At 41.9% G+C, this 20013-nt stretch overlaps 1 protein-coding gene across 1 annotated transcript in view; it reads left to right on the forward strand.

Annotated features, from left to right (window-relative positions):
- The window catches only part of LOC140458125 (voltage-dependent L-type calcium channel subunit alpha-1C-like), a 151593-nt gene that overhangs the window by 17557 nt on the left and 114023 nt on the right, over positions 1-20013 (forward strand). Inside the window, exon 3 of the mRNA XM_072552232.1 lies at positions 4051-4142. Coding sequence (XP_072408333.1) covers positions 4051-4142 — 92 coding nt within the window. The remainder of the gene's footprint in view (positions 1-4050; positions 4143-20013) is intronic.

Here is a 20013-nt window from a genome sequence, read left to right on the forward strand (position 1 = left end):
GTTAAGGAATCAACCAACCTTCTCTGCACTGCTTCTAATGCAATTAAGTAAATGAGGAGATCAAAATATCATTTAAATAAGGACATTACCTCAGTTAGATGGATGGCTGGTTTACATTGAGGAGTTGCAGATGCATTCAGTTCCCATATTGGCTAAAGTTAGCATAATGCTCGTACTTTTGAACCTATCTCCTCATCTGAGGTATGGTGACATTAATGACAGACAGCCCTACGTCTCGTAGACTGTGGTGACTTTACCTTTATCATTTAAATAATATCCTTCTTTTTATTCTTTCGACCAAAGTAGGCAAGTTCACATTTTCCCAAGTTATACTCCATAATAATTTTTTTATACTTTTGTTACTTTTTTACCTTAATCAATCAATATCACTTTGCAGACTCTTTATGTCAATTTTACAACTTAATCTAAATATTTATAGTACTGATTTAGGATCCTTGTGCAATGTTTCACAATTCCTGATGCCATATGAGACAGTTGCCCTCTTATATTTTAATGATGGGTCTACACACATTATGAGGCATTATGATAGAGTATAAACTTGATCTCTTTAGTCTGTCATACAATTGTTTTACATTCAAATAAGCAAATGATTATCTTAATAAACTGAGAATTTTGAGAAGGTAAATTTCATCATCCTGGGCTGCCATAGTATTCACACTGAGGTTTCAAAAAGAACAGCAGAATACTGCAGATGCTGGGAATCTCAAGTAAATGCCAAAAGTGCGAGAAACATTCAGAAAGTCAGATAACATCTGTAGAGATAAATTGGATTATTGGAGCAAACAAAGGGTCATGAACCTGAAATGTTGGGAAAACATTTCTGCTCTCGCTGGTGGTGAGCTTTGAGGTGGGTAGGGCATGTAAATAGGTGTGATAGTTGTGCACCTGAATCTTTGTCATCTTCCCAACTCTGCCAGAATTAGATTCTGGATGGGAATTCCATGTCAGCCTCCCTGCCTCACTGCCAATTGAGGTGTTTAAGTAGTCACTTAATGACTTTTTAAAGACCTAATTTGTAGGCACTTTCACTTCCTTTTTGAATTTCTTAAAAACCTTCTCCTCTGTTTTGGTTGCACTTCAGTCCTACGCTCCTGATCTTTGGGCACTTGGTGCGGAAGAGGGAGGGTAGGTCAGAGGACCTCCTCCTGGGCCTGCTCCTGGACCTGGCCAAGCTGGCCATAACAAGGTCCAGGCAGCCGGCTGTGGAGGGGGGCCACAATGGCAGATTGCCTGCCCCTCTTCTGCGGTTGTGTCAGAACCCAGCTGTCCCTGGAGAAGGAGCACGCAGTAGCCACCAACGCCCTCGAGATTTTCAGGAAAAGATGGGCACCACAGGGAGTGGAGTGTATTATTTCCCCCTCCAACTCTATTTTGATTTAATCCGTGCCCTCCCCTTCATTGTTTGATCACACAGCATTGCCCTTTGAGACGGACACTGCTTGTCACTGATCACTTGGGTGTTTCCTTTCTTCCTGGTGGTGGGAATTGAATAAAGATTTGCACACCTGTTGTCTTTCACTGTGTCTCACACCTGTGCACACACATCATGGGTGCTGGGAAAAATATAAGCAATACCGCTATTAGGCAGTTGTATGGGGGTAAGGAAAAAGAAAGGGAAAAAAATTTAAACACCTAATCCCACCAGCAATGATTTTAACCCAGTTGCGGGCTGTTGGGAGGTGGTATTCATAGGAGCTAAAACCATATGGGGATGGGAATGTCCCTCATCTGTGCTGGATTATTGGAGCAAACAAAGGATCATCAACCTAAAATGTTGGGAAAAAGTTTTCTGCTCCCTATGGTGGTGAGCTTTGAGGCGGGTAGGGCATGTAATAGTTGTGTGATAGTTGTGTACCTGAATCTCTGTCATCATTCCCAACTCTGAAGATACTCAGCACTTGATCATGTGACTGGACATCAGGTATGGGGATCCTGCTGAGAGCCACCCCTTCCTTTGCTGCTGATTCCACTTCACCATCTCCCTGTTACCCCAATCTCCCCAAAATGCCACGCTGTGACCTGGTCCGTTCAGCCTTCCTTGGACTCCAATGTCTGCCTTTGAGCAGCAACCACGCCTCCCAGTAGTGGTGTTGAGCACAATTGTCAGCCTCTTAATGGCAGGCAGCTCTCAGTATGTGAAACCTAGAGAGGGGAAATTGCCAAGGCTCTTCCCTTATTTTTGGGGTATTCCAAAAAAAGGTTGTGAAGCTAGTTCCAGCAATTAAAAGGCCGTCAATTTAATGTTGGTGATGGAAACATTGCTGGAAACAATTATTCACGATAGAATTAATAGTATCATGTAACCATATAGACTTATTCAAAAGAAGCAGCATGGATTTATTAAGAGAAAATTGTGTTTAACTGACATGGTGGATGAGGCAACAGAGAGGATTAATAAGAGGAAGACTGTTAACGTGGTGTACATTTATTTCAAAAAGATGTTCAATACAGTGCCATACAACAGACTTGTGAGGAACTTCAATTCTTGAAATAAAACGGAAATTGGCAAAGTGGATACAAAATGGCTGAGTGATAGGAAACAGAGTACTGTATTGGTTAATGGATTTTTTTTGGGCTGGAGTAAAGTTTATAGTGGAGAGCTCTGGGGTTGAAATTGGGACTCTTGCTTTTCCTGATTCCTATGTGTAAATGAGCTAGCTGTTAAGGTGCAGGAGAAAAATCAAAAGTTTGCAGAAGCCTAGGAAAATTGTAAACGGTGAGGAAGACAATGTTGAACTTCAAAAGGACATTGACACATTGGAGATGTGAACAGATAGGTGGCACATGAAGTTCAATTCTGAGAAATGTAAGGTGAGAGACTTTGGTGCAAAGAGCATGGAGAAACAGTAAAAATTATATGGTACTATCTTATAGAATGTGCAGGAGCAGAGAGCTTGGTGTGGTTATGGATATGTCACGAAAAATGGCAGGAATGGTAGAGACACCTGTTAATAAGGCATACAATATTCTTGGCTTCATGAACAGGGTCAGAATATAAGAGCAGAGATGTTATGACACTTACATAAGACGCTGGTTAAACTTCAAATGGAGTATTGTGTACAGTTCTGGACACCACACTATAGAAAGAATGTAAATGCAATGGAGAGAGTGGCTCCAGTGATGAGACAATTCAGATATGAACAAAGATTGGAGAAATTATGAACCAGAGGGCACAGTTTTACAGTATTTCACAAAATAAGCAAAAGTGAGTTGAGAAAAACTTGTTCCCAGAGCAAGAAGTTAGGGTATAGAATGCAATATTCAATGAGGCGTTCAAAAGAGCATTAAATAATTATTTAAATACAAGGCAATGCAACACATTATCCAGAAAGCCAATGCAGTCATGATGGGCCAAATGGCCACCTCCTGACCCATAATATTTCTGTGAACCCTCTATCTCGGTGTCTTGGTTCTAGGGGAAGGCCTTGCCACTACTTGATTAACTTGTGGTTTGGCTAATCAGGTAGCAAAAACAGGGACCCTAATTTCCCCTGAATACATCAAGTTTTGAAAATCCTTTGCAAGTCATATGGAAGATAATCATACACAGATGCAGTTCAGGAACAATATGAATGCTGGAGCAATCAATAGTCCTGGTAGTTTCCTACCTATCTTTGTGTCATCAGCAATTTGGAATGCATACATTCCAGCCATTGATGTAGTTTGTATTTAGTAAATAGCCTCTCCAATAGCCTTCTATTGAGCTTGCAGCTTCTATATAGAATGGTGTCAATTCCACTGCTGAGAAAATGCCAATACATAGATACTTTAAACCACTTAAAAACAGGCCCATAATTATTTAAATTAACTGCCCACCTCTGTGATTCTAGTAGCCGTATTGTTTTTCACCTTGCTTGCCCTGGGAAAGGGAAATGCTCCCTTCTATTTTTATAGCATCTCACATACGTGCCCACCATCACAGGGATGAGAAAATTCAACACCATGTTTCTAGAGGATGATATAGAGGGGCAAGATAATATAGCATAAGTAAAGTAGATCAATATAATTTTGATTGTTTCATTGTTGTAGGTGTTTGGTAAGATTGCCATGATTGATGGGACTCAAATCAACAGGAACAACAATTTTCAAACCTTCCCACAGGCTGTTCTGTTGCTCTTCAGGTTTGTAATGAACTTATATTTCTAAAATTGAGACTCAACATTCTATGTCTAATAACACACAAGTCTGTGTGTTAATATGATTGTTTCTTTAATTTCAGGTTTTGTGGAGCATTCCTCCTATAGATATAAGTTGAAACCCTGGAGCCTAGTTTTATCGGATTATTTCACTCATTTAGGGGCCCTCTTGACATTTGCAATGTGCAAGTACACTACAAGTTAAACCAATATCATATGGTGAAAAACATGGACTTGATATTACCACTGCAGAGCCAGGAACCTGGAAAATGCCATCTGTTAACGATTATGTTATTACCCTCCATTCTAACAGATTTTTCTTTTTTCCTATCTTGGAGTTCTTTCCCCTTTGCATGGTGTTAATGGAATGTGGACATTGCTAGCTGTATTTGTATTTATTACCCAAGCTTAATTGCCCTAAAGTTGTCAGTGAGCTAACATATTGAGCTACATGGGATCTACATGGTTCTATTAGGAAGGGAGTTCCAGATGTTTGGCCCAGTATCAGTGAAAGAACAACAATATACTTCCAAATCAGGATGATGTGTGGCTTGGAGAGTACCTTGCAAGTGGTGGTGGTTGCATGGATCTTCTGCCCTTGTTCTTCCTCAATGGTAAAAGTCATGGATTTGAAAGTGCTGCTTAAGGAGTGTTGGTGAGTTGGTTTGGTGCTTTTTATAGATGGCACGCACAACTGCTACTGTACATCAGTGGTGTACGTAGTTAGTTTAAATGTGTTAGTTGGAGTGCCAGTCAGCAGGTTGCTTTGCCCTATATATGTCAAGTTTCTTTAAGGCTGTTGAAGCTGCATTCTTCCAGGAAAGTGAAAAATATTCCATCACACTCTTGACTTGCACCTTATAGATGGTGGATACACTTTGGGAGTCAAGAGTTTCTGAACTGCACTTGTGGCCATTATGTTTATATTGTTTGTCCAGTTTCATTTTTAATTAATGTTGACGGCGGTGGGTTCTGTAACGGTAATGCAATTGCATGTCAAGAAGTGATGGTTAACTTTTGCTTATTGAATATGGTCAAGCCATTTGGATACAGAACTGGCTCAACGGTAGAAGACGGGGGGTTGTGGTGGAGGTTTGTTTTTCAGACTGGAGGCCTGTGACCAGTGGAGTGCCACAAGGATCAGTGCTGAGTCCTCTACTTTTTATCATTTATATAAATTATTTGTATGTGAGCATAAGAGGTACAGTTAGTAAGCTCACAGATGATACCAAAATTGGAGGTGTAGTGGACAGTGAAGAAGGTTACCTCAGATTACAACAGGATCTTGATCAGATGGGCCAATGGGCTGAGAAGTGGCAGATGGAGTTTAGTTTAGATAAATGATAGGTGCTGCATTTTGGGAAAGCAAATCTTAGCAGGACTTATACACTTAATGGTAAGATCCTCAGGAGTGTTGCTGAACAAAGAGACCTTCGAGTGCAGGTTCATAGCTCCTTGAAAGTAGAATCGCAGGTAGATAGGACAGTGAAGAAAGCATTTGGTATGCTTTCCTTTATTGGTCAGAGTATTGAGTAAAGGAATTGGGAGGTCATGTTGCAGCTGTACAGGACAATGGTTAGACCATATTTGGAATATTGCATGCAATTCTGGTCTTCTTCCTGTTGGAAAGATGTTGTGAAACTTGAAAGAGTTCAGAAAAGATTTACAAGGATGTTGCCAGGGTTGGAGGATTTGAGCAATCGGGAGAGGTTGAATAGGCTGGGACTGTTTTCTTTGGACCATAGGAAGCTGAGGGGTGACCTTATAGAGGTTTACAAAATTATGAGGGGCATGGATAGGATAAATAGACAAAGTCATTTCCCTGGGGTGGGGAAGAACAGACCTAGAGGGCATTGGTTTAGGGTGAGAGGGGAAAGATATAAAAGAGACCTAAGGGGGATCTTTTTCATGCAGAGGTGCTACGTGTATGGAATGAGCTGCCAGAGGAAATAATTTCGGATTAGTGGTGCTGGAAGAGCACAGCAGTTCAGGCAGCATCCGAGGAGCAGCAAAATCGACGTTTCGGGCAAAAGCCCTTCATCAGGAATAAAGGCAGACAGCCTGAAGTGTGGAGAGATAAGCTAGAGGAGGGTGGGGGTGGGGAGAAAGTAGCATGGAGTACAATAGGTGAGTGGGGGAGGGGATGAAGGTGATAGGTCAGGGAGGAGGGTGGAGTGGCTAAGTGGAAAAGAAGGTAGGCAGGTAGGACAAGTCATGGGGACAGTGCTCATCTGGAACTTTGGAACTAGGATGAGGTGGGGGAATTTGGAAATGAGGAAACTGTTGAAGTCCACATTGATGCCCTAGGGTTGAAGTGTTCCGAGGCGGAAGATGAGGCGTTCTTCCTCCAGGCGTCGGGTGGTGAAGGAGGCCCAGGGCCTCCATGTCCTCGGCAGAGTGGGAGGGGGAGTTGAAATGTTGGGCCACAGGGCGGTGTGGTTGATTGGTGCGGGTGTCTCGGAGATGTTCCCTAAAGCGCTCTGTTAGGAGGCGTCCAGTCTCCCCAATGTAGAGGAGACTGCATCGAGAACAACAGATGCAATAAATGATATTAGTGGATGTGCAGGTAAAACTTTGAAAGCTCCTTTAGGGCCTTGGATAGAGGTGAGGGAGGAGGTGTGGGCGCAGGTTTTGCAGTTCCTGCGATGGCAGGGGAAGGTGCCAGGATGGGAGGGTGAGTTGTAGGGGGGCGTGGACCTGACCAGGTAGTCACGGAGGGAATGGTCTTTGCGGAAGGCGGAAAGGGTGGGGAGGGAAATATGTCCCTGGTGGTGGGGTCTGTTTGGAGGTGGCGGAAATGTCAGCGGATAATTTGGTTTATGTGAAGGTTGGTAGGGTGGAAGGTGAGCACCAGGGGTGTTCTGACCTTGTTATGGTTGGAGGGGTGGGGTCTGAGGGCGGAGGTGCGGGATGTGGACGAGATGCGTTGGAGGGCATCTTTAACCACGTGGGAAGGGAAATTGCGGTCTCTAAAGAAGGAGGCCATCTGGTGTGTTCTATGGTGGAACTGGTCCTCTTAGGAGCAGATATGGCTGAGGCGGAGGAATTGGGAATAGGGGATGGCATTTTTGCAAGAAGTAGGGTGGGAAGAGGTGTAATCCAGGTAGCTGTGGGAGTCCGTGGGTTTGTAAAAAATATCAGTGTCAAGTCAGTCGTCATTAATGGAGATGGAGAGGTCCAGGAAGGGGAGCGAGGTGTCAGAGATAGTCCAGGTAAATTTAAGGTCTGGGTGGAATGTGTTGGTGAAGTTGATGAATTGCTCAACCTCCTCGCGGGAGCACGAGGTGGCGCCAATGCAGTCATCAATGTAGCGGAGGAAGAGGTGGGGAGTGGTGCCGGTGTAATTACGGAAGATCAACTGTTCTATGTAGCCAACAAAGAGACAGGCATAGCTGGGGCCCATACGTGTGCCCATGGCTACACCTTTGGTCTGGAGGAAGTGGGAGGATTCGAAGGAGGAATTGTTAAGGGTGGGGACCAGTTCGGCCAAACGAATGAGAGTGTCGGTGGAAGCCAGAGGAAATGGTGGAGGCTGGTACAATTGTAACATTTAAAAGGCATCTGGATGGGTATATGAAAAGGAAGGGTTTGGAGGGATATGGGCAGGGTGCTAGCGGGTGGGACTAGATTGGGTTGGGATGTCTGGTCAGCATGGACAAGTTGGACCAAAGGGTTTGTTTCCGTGCTGTACGTCTCTATGACTCTATTACCTGCCATTTATTAGTCCAAACCTGGATCTGGTCCAAGACTTACCATCTACAGGCACGAACTGCTTTCTTTATCCAAGGATTGCAAAAGCGATTACATTATGCAATCACTGACAAGTATCCCCACACGTGACTTTATAGTGGAAAGAGGTCATTGTTGAAGCAGCTGAAGATGGTTGGGTCCAGGGCACCAACATGAAGAATGTCTGCAATGATATCCTAGAATTGAGATGAATCATCTTCAGTAACCACAGCCACTTTTCTTTCTGCTAAATATGACTCCAATCAGTGACAAGCTTTCCCCAATTTCTTATTGACTTCAGTTTTAAGATACATTTTCTTTCACTGCTTGATTTCAACAGGTTGCACAATCTCTGTGGCCAAAAAGATAGATAAGAGACCTGTTGCAAGCTCAATGAACTACACAAGAGTCAGTGAGCAATTAATATCACTCTGATTTCCAAATTCTTCTCAATTGAGAAACGGTTAGTTGCCTGTGGACTTTGCTCTGCATCGATTGCTTCACCTCTATGCTTGATTAGTGGTGCTAGAAGAGCACAGCAGTTCAGGCAGCATCCAACGAGCAGCGAAATCAACGTTTCGGGCAAAAGCCCTTCAGCATCTGCAGTCATTGTTTTCACCTCTATGCTTGACAGTCTTATTTTCTATATATTTGCAGAGGCTTCTTTTTCCAACAATTATGGACATACACAGACGACGATCAATCTTGAAACTTTGAGCAATTGGTCTAAATATTTGTAGTACTATTTTAGGATATAGCTGCCAGAATGCAGTGTCCACAGGAGCAGAGTCCGTACAGCTACCTGTTACCTCTATTGGTGGGGGGTGCCCCTTGATCAGAAAGACTGAGTGCTTGATCAAATAACTGATCTTAAGAAAAGGGGAACCCAGTGAGCACCACAACCTGCCCTTGTTGCTGACTCTACTACATAATTCTCCCTGCAATCCCAGTCATATGAACCAAGCTCCTTAACAGTCTTCAGCTGCTCCACATTCCTAGGATTCCAATGTCAGTCCTGCTGGCAGCAGCTGTACCTTTCCTATGGTGGCATTAACCATAACAGCTGTCAATGAAAGGTTGGCAGCCTCACTAGGTGAAACAGCCATCCCTCAGATCTTGATATGAGGAGAAGGCTAGTTGGTGGCCTCATCAGTAATTGACTGACTGGTCATTCAGCTCACCTTTCCACAAACGAACAGCATAGGTTCTTCAATAGCTCTCCCACTAACTGGCCAGATCCCTTCATCTTAGAAAGGCTGTTTCTCTTGCTGAATACTTTTTAAGGTTTTAAAAATCTCTTATAAATCAAATAGACAGAGAATTTTGCACAGGGCCTAAATGGCGGCCTAAATGGCAACCCAGATGCAGTCCATAGAACCCTAGGAAAGTCAGTAATTTGGAGACCATGTTTTCTTTGCTAAATTGCTACTGAAGTAGAAAACATTATGAAGTTAGTGGTCCAGCTTTATTATTCATCTACATACACCTAAGTACACTTTTAGGCAGCAACTGTCTGCCACTATAGACATTCCCAGCAGTAATCAGGAAGACACAAATCATACAAAATTTGAAGGCTGTACTGACTCTTTCAGTGCTTTGTTAACATTTGTTAACAGACAGCATTCTTAAGGAGTGAGCACAATTTAGCTACACTTTCCTGTGTTACACCTCACTGGGTTAGATGCTGGAAATCAAGCCCACTATTCCTGAAGTCATCACAAAGTCAAGAATTTTATAAAAGTAAACAAAATTCTCCAAATTACTGTCATTTAGACATAGGTTGTCAGAAAGCAAGAGCAAATTTCACTGCTGTCTGACATAGCAGTGAATCTGCACAGCTACTGCCTTTGCTGTTTGAGTTCAAGTATTTCTGGACATTGGAATGTGTCTAAGAAAAATTGACAAACAGTGAAATTTACAGCTGACCTTGGAGGAACCTGTATGGGAGAGCTCACAGCACAGGAGCAGATAAATGCATGGTTTTTAAATGTAACCTTGCTGTCTTTTTTTTAATGTTGAGTATAGTGGGTTCTTTTTGGTTATATGTTTTTATTGAGATTTGTCTCTTGATTAAAATTCAAAAATATAAAACAATGGTACAAAGTTAGCCTGGAGTAGTGTTTTTTAGAGCAGTGAGACATTGCTATTTTCTGTAGATTGTCAAGGTGCAAAGATGGCCTTTAGTAGAGTGAAGTGCTGTTCCTGTCAGATGTGGGAGATTAGAGAGAATTTCCATGTTACTGATGATTATATCTGCAGTAAGTTTGTTTGGTTGCGAATCCTATCAGATCACATGGTTCGGTTGGAGATGCAGCTGGAGGCAATGAGGAATTTACAGGAGTTGGGGTGTGATTGATGGCAGTTATAGGAAGGGAGAAAAACAGCAGATACAGTCAGATAGATGGGTTACCGCCAAAAAACGTAGGAGAGGGAGACTGGTAGTGCAGGAGTCTCACATGGCTATCCCCATCTCAACAAGTATGTTGCTTTGGAAAATGTAGGGGGTGATGGACTCTCAAGGGAACGTAGCACAAACAACTAAGTTTCTGATACCAAGACTGGCTCTAATGTAACAAGGGGTACGTCACATTCCAAGCGATCGATTGTGATAGGGGACTCTCCAGTCAGGGGCACAGACAGATGTTTCTGCGTCCCACAGCGAGAAATCAGAATGGTATGTTCCATCCATGGTGCCAGGATCAAGGATATTTCTGAGACAGTGCAGAATATTCTCAAAAGGAAATGGGACCAGGAGGAGGTCATTGTACACATTGGAACTAAAGATAGAGTAAGAAAACAAGATGAGATTCTAAAGGGAGAATTTGGAAAGTTGGCAGGAATTTAAAAAGGAGGCCCTCAAGGGTAGTAACATCTGGATTACTCCAGGTGCTATGAGCTAGTGAGGATAGGAATAGGAGAATCGAGCAAATGAATGTGTGGTTGAGGAGCTGGTGCACGGGTGAAGGGTTCACATTTTGCAATCATTGGAATCTCTTCTGGGGTAGAAATGACCTGGACAAGAAGGACAGATTGCATCTAAATTGGAAGGGGACTAATATACTGGCAGGGAGATTTGCTAGAACTGCTTGGGAGGATTTAAAGTAGTAAGGTGGGGGGGTGGGACCCAGGGAGATAGTGAGGAAAGATTTCAATCTGACAATGGTACAGTTGAGAACAAAGGCGAGTCAAACAGTCAGGACAAAGCAGAGAACAAGGTGGACTGATAAATTAAACTGCATTTATTTCAGTGCAAGACACCTAACAGGGAAGGCGGATGAACTCAGGGCATGGTTAAGAACATGGGACCGGGATATCATAGCAATTACAGAAACGTAGCTCAGGGGTGGACAGGACTGGCAGCTTGATGTTCCAGGATACAAATGCTACAGGAAGGATAGAAAGGGAGGCAAGAGAGAAGGGGAAGTGGTGTTTTTGGTAAGGGATCAGATTATGGCTGCACTTGGGAGGATATTCCTGGGAATACATCCAGGGAAATTATTTGAGTGGAACTGAGAAATAACCTTATTGGGATTGTGTTATAGACTCCCCCCCCCCCCTCCACCCCCAGTCAATGGGAAATTGAGAAACAAATTTGTAAGGAGAACTCAGTTATCTGCAAGAATAATATGGTGGTAATGATAAGGGATTTTAACTTTCCAAACATAGACACGGACTACCACAGTGTTAAGGGTTTAGATGGAGAGGAATTTGTTAAGTGTGTCAAAGAAAATGTTCTGATTCAGTAAGTGGATGTACCTACTAGAGAAGGTGCAAAACCTGACCTACTGTTGGGAAATAAGGCAGGGCAAGTGAATCCTTAGAAGTGTCAGTGGGGGAGCACTTTGGGCCATTGACCGTAATTCTATTAGTTTTTTAAAAAATTATGGAAAAGGATGGACTGGATTCAAAAGTTGAGGTTCTAAATTTGGAGAAGGCCAATTTTAATGGTATTAGGCAAGAACTTTCATAAGTTGATTGGGTGTGGATGTTCGCAGATAAAGGGATGGCTGGAACATGGGAAGCCTTCAAAATGAGATAACAAGAGTCCAGAGACTGTGTGTTCCTGTTCGGGTGAAAGGCAAGATTGGTAGGTGCAGGGAATGCTGGATGACTAGAGAAATTGAGGTTTTGGACAAGAAAAAGAAGGAAGTATATGTCCAGCAGGGATCCAGTGAATCCATAGAAGGTCATAAAGGCTTGGAGCATACTTAAAAGGGAAATTAGGAGGGCAAAAAGGGAACATGAGATAGTTTTGGCAAATAGGGTTAAGGAGAACCCAGAAGGATTTTATAAATACATTAAGGACAAAAGAATAACTAGGGAGAGAATAAGAACCCTCAAAGATTGGCAAGGCCACCTATGTATGGAACTGCAGAAGATGGGGGAAATACTAAACAAGTATTTTGCTTCAGTGTTTACTATGGAGAAGAACATGGAAAATACAGAATGTGGGGAAATAGATGGTGACATCTTGAAAAATATCTATATTACAGAGGAGGAAGTGCTGGATGTCTTAAAATGCATAAACATGGATAAATCTCCAGTATCTGATCAGGCATACCCTAGAACTCTGTTGGAAGCTGGGGAAGTGATTGCTGAACCTCTTGCTGAGATATTTGGATCACCGATAGTCACAGGTGAGGTGCCGGAAGACTGGAGGTTGGCTAACGTGGTGCCACTATTTAGGAAAGGCAGGAAGGAAAAGCCAGGGAACTATAGACCAGTGAGCCTGACATTGGTGGTAAGCAAGTTGTTGGAGGCAATCCTGAGGAATAGGATTCACATGAATTTGGATGGGTAAGAACTGATTAGGGATAGTCAACATGGCTTTGTGCTTGGGAAATCATATCTCACTAACTTGATTGAATTTTTTGAAGAAGTAACAAAGAGGATTGATGAGGACAGAGCAGTGGACGTGATCTATTTGGACTTCAGCAAGGCATTCGACAACATTCCTCACAGTAGACTACTTAGCAAGGTTAGATCACATGGAATACAGGAAGAACTAGATACAGAACTGGCTTGAAAGTAGAAGACAGAGGGTGGTGGTTGAGGGTTGTTTCTCGTCATTTATGTAAATGATTTCGATGTGAATATTGAAGGCAAAGTGAGTAAGTTTGCAGAGGACACCGAAATTGATGGTGTAGTGGACAGCGAAGAGGTTTACCTCAGAGTGTAACACGATCTTGATCAAATGGGCACAGGGTTGAAGAGTGGTTGATGGTGTCTAATTTCGATAAATGTGAGGTGCTGCATTTAGGAAAGGCAAATCAGGGCAGGATTTATACACTTAAAGGTAAGGTGCTGCGGAGTGTTGCTGAACAACGAGATGCTGTCCTTTATTGGTTAGAGCTTAAGTATAGGTGTTGGGAGGTCATTTTGCGGCTGTACAGGACATTGGTTAGGCAACTTTTGGGATATTGTGTGCAATTCTGGTCTCCCTCCTATAGGAAGGATGTTGTGAAACTTGAAAGGGTTCAGGAATGATTTACAATGATGTTGTGCGAGGGTTGGAAGGTTTGAGCTGTCGGGAGAGGCTGAATAGGCTGGGGCTGTTTTCCCTTGAGCGTCAAATGCTGAGGGGTGACTTTATAGAGGTTTATAAAATCATAAAGGGCATGGACAGGGTAAATAGACAAGTTTGAGGTTGGGGAAATCCAGAGCTAGAGGGCATAGGTTTAGGGTGAGAGGGGCAAGACTTAAAAGGAACCGAAGGGGCAATTTTTTCACGCAAAGGTTGGTGCGTGTATGGAATGAGCTGCCAAAAGAAGTGATGGAGGCTGGTACAATTACAACATTTAAAAGGCAACTGGAAGGTACATGAATGAGAAGGGGTTAGAAGGATATGGGCCAAGTGCTGACAAATGGGACTGGATTAATTTAGGATATCTGGTTGGCATGGACGAATTGAACCAAAGGATCTGTTTCCATGCCATACATCTCCATGATTTTATGACTTTAATTATGATTTATTTCGAATGAGAACGTTCTAGCTACAGATAAACAATCTTGAACCTTCACCTATAGCTCTACTTGTTAAAAGTCTAGCCCCTTATAAATTCTCCCTAAATACGCATACATTTGGCCTTTCCCAGTTACTTTGACAACATTAATGCTGCTAAACAACACATTTGCTGTTATGGATTTTCTCTTCTGAACTGCTCATAATTCCTCAACATTACTTCTGTAGAAACACTACCTAAGCTATTGGTAACTACATCAACCATGACATCTGGATCCTTCCCCTCAAACTCCAAGTCCTTCTCAAGCACAGATAAGATCTTGTGCTTCTTGACAGTGTTGTGAAACACAGCCGTTGGGCACTCTTGTTTTTGCTGCAGAGACCAACATCAATTCCTTGATCTATGCTATATCCTATTAGTGGTACATTTCTCTTTTCTCCCCCCACTTGAATGTTGCTGTGGACCAAGGAGCTGTAGTCAGTTCATTCAAGACCACTGGCAGAGGTTCCTCAATAGTTAAATTCTGGATTTCCATACCTGCCTCATTCACAGACTCACCCTCCTGTCTCTGACCACAGACCAAATTTTATGGATTAATTTAAGAAGTGTGATTACCTTGTGCTTTTTATGAACTTACTATCTCCACTCTCTCAAGCTCCTCCTGTCTTTTCCTCAGTCTCCTTCACATTGATGCTGACTGCTGCACAATCCTCACATTCTCCTTCACAATAATGCTTACTTCCTGCACACACCTCCCAGTCACAACTTTTAAGTCATTTCAACTATTTTCTGGGAGATAGCATAATATTTCATACAATTTTTTAAGCATCGCCATATTATCCAATCTGATCACTGGTGGATGGGACTTGACAATTTTCAATATATCATTAAATTTCCAATCGTTCTGTCAATTTGATTTTGCTTTCTATTTCTTTCACCATTGTAAATATTGTTTTCTTCTGTCTATCCTCCCTGGCATATTGTCGCTTTAACATATTAACATGACAGACTTGCTAATTTTTCCTCCAGTCTGCAGTACACATTCTTAATTCACATAATATAAATTATTTTTTAATTGATAAAATCTAATGAACCTTTCTTTTAATGGTACTGCAAGTATAGGTAACAGTACTAATGCCTTGACAAAATTCCAAGTTTTGGCTATTTTGCTTGCTGTAATTTTCATTGTTCATTAAGCAACTTCCAATTTTTTTGTCCAACTCATATGTTAAGGTTTTCTTCCAGAAAATTGCACTAAGGTCGGTCACTGAGCTTTGATTTAGAAAGTTTTATTTAATTATTTTAAGAATCCTTTCACCTCATGTCGATAAAATGTGTTATGAATCTATAAACAACACAAAAATGCACATATGTACAGTAGTCAAGTGCAATATTTACTGATACCCTCGCTTATGACAGAGGAATGAGGATTTAAAAATACTAACTTTCAAATGAAATGCAGCATCTGTGGTCGATCATTTGATTGTGGTTTAGTTCTATTTAGAAAGACATGGGGGGCTCTGAGAAGAGCCTTTGGCTTCAGATATTTAGATTTCAAGCTTCTTATTTCTTGGCTGGTGATTTCTTCACTAATTGCTTCCTGTCTGTTGGTTTCTTCATTTCCTTTACTACTTTCCTCGGGTTTCCGTTTTAACAATTTTGAGCCTTTTTTCAACCTACCTTCTGATGCTGAATCTTACTTAGCACTGGAGTTTCTCAACATCAATCCCGCTGTCAGCCAAAACTTTCTTTATGGTGACGAGTGATATCCCCTTGTGATCATTGTAACTTGGCATAACCTTATTGGTGTTTTCGAGCCTAGGCAAGAGTTGCAAATTCCTCGAATTGCCAGTGAAATCAGGGGAGGTAGCCATCTGCATGTATTCAGCCAGAGGCAGCAATTTATTGTAGCTTTCTTACTATTTATAACATGCATTCCAGGACAGAGAGGAATACAAAGGAAACAGAGTTTTAGTGGATCCAAGTCTACATTTGATAATTTCCTGTTTATTAATGATTAATATTCACTGGCTCAAAATCTTCATGGTAGGTTACATGTTTAGCTTTTGGGCCCAATTAGGATGAGAGTAAACAAAGTAAAAATTAGAAATATGGGTTCAGATTTTCCAGTCTCCAGGTGGTCAGAGATTGGATATATCCCCAGCCATAGATGTTGTTCTCCCTCAGATGTCCAAATACACTCTCACCCTGACTATCTCCCCCACCTGACTATCCTAACACAGTCTATCCTCTTATCCATCTACCTGTCATCCTATCTGCTCACTCTCACACCTGCCACGCTACTCCTTCACCCAACTGTCACATATACCTTACCATCACCCACCTTCAACCCTGCTCCTCTTTTCATCTTTATCCCAAGAATGACTCAAATTAACCTTCTCTGAACTGTTTTCAAAGTAATTGTGACTTTTTATTTCAAATAATGAGATCAAAACTGTATTCAACACTCCACATATTGTATCACCAATATCCTGTACAACTGCGGCAAAGTTCATTACTTTTATATTCCAATCCCCTTGCAATAAATTACAACATTTCATTCACTTTCCTAATCAATTGCTGTACCAGCATAGGAGTTTCATGTGCTGTCTGTACGAGGGATTCCTCATCATTTAAGTAACATACTGTTTTTCTATTCTTCCTGTCAAAATAGACTTGCTCACATTTACCAATATTATACTCTATCTGACAATTTCTTTCCTACTCACATAACCTGTTTGAAGTTCACAGAATTCCAGGTGTTTGTCCGACGAAGTCCCCAAAATAGTTTTAATTTGGAGACATCAGTGTTGGACTGGGGAGTACAAAGTTAAAAATCAAACTGTACCAGATTATAGTCCAACAGATTTATTTGGAAGCACTAGCTTTCGGAGCACTGCTCCTTCATCAGGTGGTTGTGGAGTATAAGATCGTAAGACACAGAATTTATAGCAAAAGTTTACAGTGTGATGTAACTGAAATTATATATTGAAAAAGACCTGGACTGTTTGTTAAGTCTCTCATCTTTTTAGAATGAACATGTTGGTTTCAGTTTTTTCATATGTAAATCGCAGAACTTTTTTAAAAGTTACATTCTCATGTGAACATTGGGCTGACATGACACCAATTGTTAAAGTTCAGGATATGGGATACAGGACCACCTTCACAAAATCAGAAGCCATGCCGGTGTGAGGATTAGTGGAGGTGCCTGATCTGAAGGATGGAATGCAGTCCCCGTTTAGATGGTCGTCAAAAGGTTTTTTATACATGGGAATTATTACCCCTGCCCTCCCCCAGCTGTATAAAGCTAACTATGCACAATTACTGGAAAGGATAAAACAGGATTTGCATTGGTGGGAGGGATTACCGTTATCATGTTTGGGCTGAATAGCCCTGATTAAAATGAACGTTATTCCTCGCCTGTTGTACACCATGAGTATGCTCTCTTTGTTGCTACCCAGACAAGTGTTATGGAGGCTTAGTGGTTGGCTAGGGTCCTTTATTTCGTGTTGCAGGCACCCCCAAATAAAATTTACTAAATTGCAGCTCCCGCAGGTTGAAGGGGTGATGGAGCTTCTGGACTTGAAGAGAGATCAAATAAGCGCCCTGTTAGCATACGTGGGAGACTAGGGGCATTCAGAGTCGATTTGGCTTGACGTTGAAGCCTCGCAGTCGAGATGTCCCCTAGTTAATCTATTACTCATGGATAAGATGAAATCCATGTTTGAGCAGTGTAAGAGCCCAATCATTTTAAATACAGTGAAAGCTGAGAGGATAAGGAGGCAAGATGAGAGCAATTGGCTTAAGACCTTGTAGTTTACCCCGTTGAATTGAATTGAATTGAATTTATTGTCACGTGTACCAAGGCACAGCGAAAAGCTTTGTCTTGTAAGCAATACAGGCAGATCACAGAGTTAAGTAGCATCGAAACAAAAATAATAGGTAAACAACAGCAAAAACAAAAACACAGGTACAGGCGAATGTTAAGAGTTTGAGAGTCCATTCAGTATTCTAACAACTGTAAGGTATAAACTGTTTCAAAACCAGCTGATGAATGTGTTCAGGCTTATGTACCTTCTCCCCGATTGTACTGGTTGTAGAAAAGCACTGTTAGGGTGGGATGGATCTTTGAGAATGCTGGCTACCTTTCCTTGACAGCGGGCCTGGCAGATGTTCTAGGCAGAAGTAAAGGGCAAATGATATGGCATCTGACATGGATCTCTTAGTCCGTTAGGCACATTGGAGTGGGTCAAGAGTAGTGGGGAAGCTGGAGTTGATTAATGCCATGACCAGCCTTCCAAAGCACTTCATGACCACTGGGGAATAGTCATTGAGACATGCTGCATGAGCCTTCTGAGGCACAGGGATGATGTTGACCCTCTTGAAACAGGCAGGGACAGTGGCCTGCTGCAGGGAGTAGTTGAAGATGTCCATGAAGATCTCTGCCAGTTGATCTGCACATGCTCTGAGTGCACGGTCTGGTATTTCATCTGGTCCTATCGTTTTCCTTCGATTCACACGAAGGAAAACTTATCTAACCTCCAATACAGTGACTGTTGGGATAAGTTCGTCAGCACTTGTCAGAATAGGTGTTACCTCTCTGCCAAAATTCTGCTCAAAGCGACCTGGGAGAAATATGTCATCATCTGCTATCTTGCACTGTCTCTGATGTCATTCAATCCTTGCCATTGTCTCCAGGTGTCTCTCTGGTCTGTAGTTTGGATCGGTATTGATCCTTGGATGTCTTAATGGTTCTGTGAAGGCCATACTTAGATTCCTTACATTTGAGTGGGTCTCTTGATCTGAACACCTCACACCTGGTTTTTAGAGGGTTCTGTATGTCCTTATTCATCCAGGGTTTCCTGTTGGGGAACATCCGGATTGACTTCCTCGGTATGCAGTCTTCCACACAGTTGCTGATACACTTGCTCCTGTTGGCGGGAGCCCAAGTATTTAAACGTGGGGCAATGGACTCCAGCTTTAAGCTTTGGGAGAATAAGGGAATCTCTTGTTTGGGAGATTTATTCGAGGGAGATAATTATGGGTACAATGACTGGTGCTCCCAGAGATGGAAGCTTCACTGGAGGTGTGGTAGGCGAAATAGCATAAAGTAATGTGATGTAATTTAATTAGTTAATTTGAATTTAGCTTAATTTAATTTTTATTTAATTTGATTGTAGTTTAGTTTAAGTTACATGGATATGTTTGTTCTAGAAGAATAGTAGGTAGTTTATTATTAATAGTATGGTGATATGACATTGTTGTACTACCTCTATCTTCTTGTATTTTGGGTTTTTTAATGTTTAGTTGCTTTGTAAAAGATTCAAAAAAGTTTTTAATAAAAATATTTATATAAAACAAAGGTGATCGTTTGATGTGCTCTCTCCAGGCTTGGTTGGTCAGTCGGTCTCAGCATGGTTCAAGTGAAGTCTATTCCACGAGAATACCTCCCTTCTATCCCAATACTGGTGCCAGCAAAGTTGCCTGTAAGCTGCGCATGTAGTCACTGACATTCCACACAAAGTGATTGGTATGCCAATGCAGATCAAGGTGTGGAGATGCCAGTGTTTGACTGGGGTGGACAAAGTTAGAAGTCACACGACACCAGCTTATAGTCCAACAGGTTTATTTGAAATCACAAGCTTTCAAAGGGCTGCTCCTTCATCAGGTGAACTTCAAGTGTCTTGTGAACGCAGATCACAGCGTTGACTTCTGGTTCATTGCCTCACGTAGACCTTGGAGGTGTGTGCTGAAAAATAAATTAGAGAGTACGCTGGATGTCAAAACCTCATGAAACCTATTTATACCACTTCATTCTAAGCCACACATTTATCTCCTTGATTTTATTTATGTTTCCCATGGCTCAGGTAATCATAAGATTATTACCTTGGAAATTCTGCTTTTTAGTTAAGCTCCTCACAGTTCAAAATCTTTCCAGTCCAATCAATGTTACCTTGGCAATTTTTCACATTGTCAGGTAGATGTCAGTGTTGTAACTGTACTGGAATAGCTAGGTTGCAGCCAATTCTGGGACACAAATCTTCAGTATTATTGCTGGAATATTGTCAGATCTCACAGCTTTTGCAGTATCCAAACAGTTTCTTGATATCATGTGAAGTAAATAAAATTGGTTGACGACTGGTATCTGTAAGCTTGAGAACAAC

This window comes from Chiloscyllium punctatum, chromosome 32 (assembly GCF_047496795.1).
Source record: "Chiloscyllium punctatum isolate Juve2018m chromosome 32, sChiPun1.3, whole genome shotgun sequence".
NCBI classification, from domain to species: Eukaryota; Metazoa; Chordata; class Chondrichthyes; order Orectolobiformes; family Hemiscylliidae; genus Chiloscyllium; species Chiloscyllium punctatum.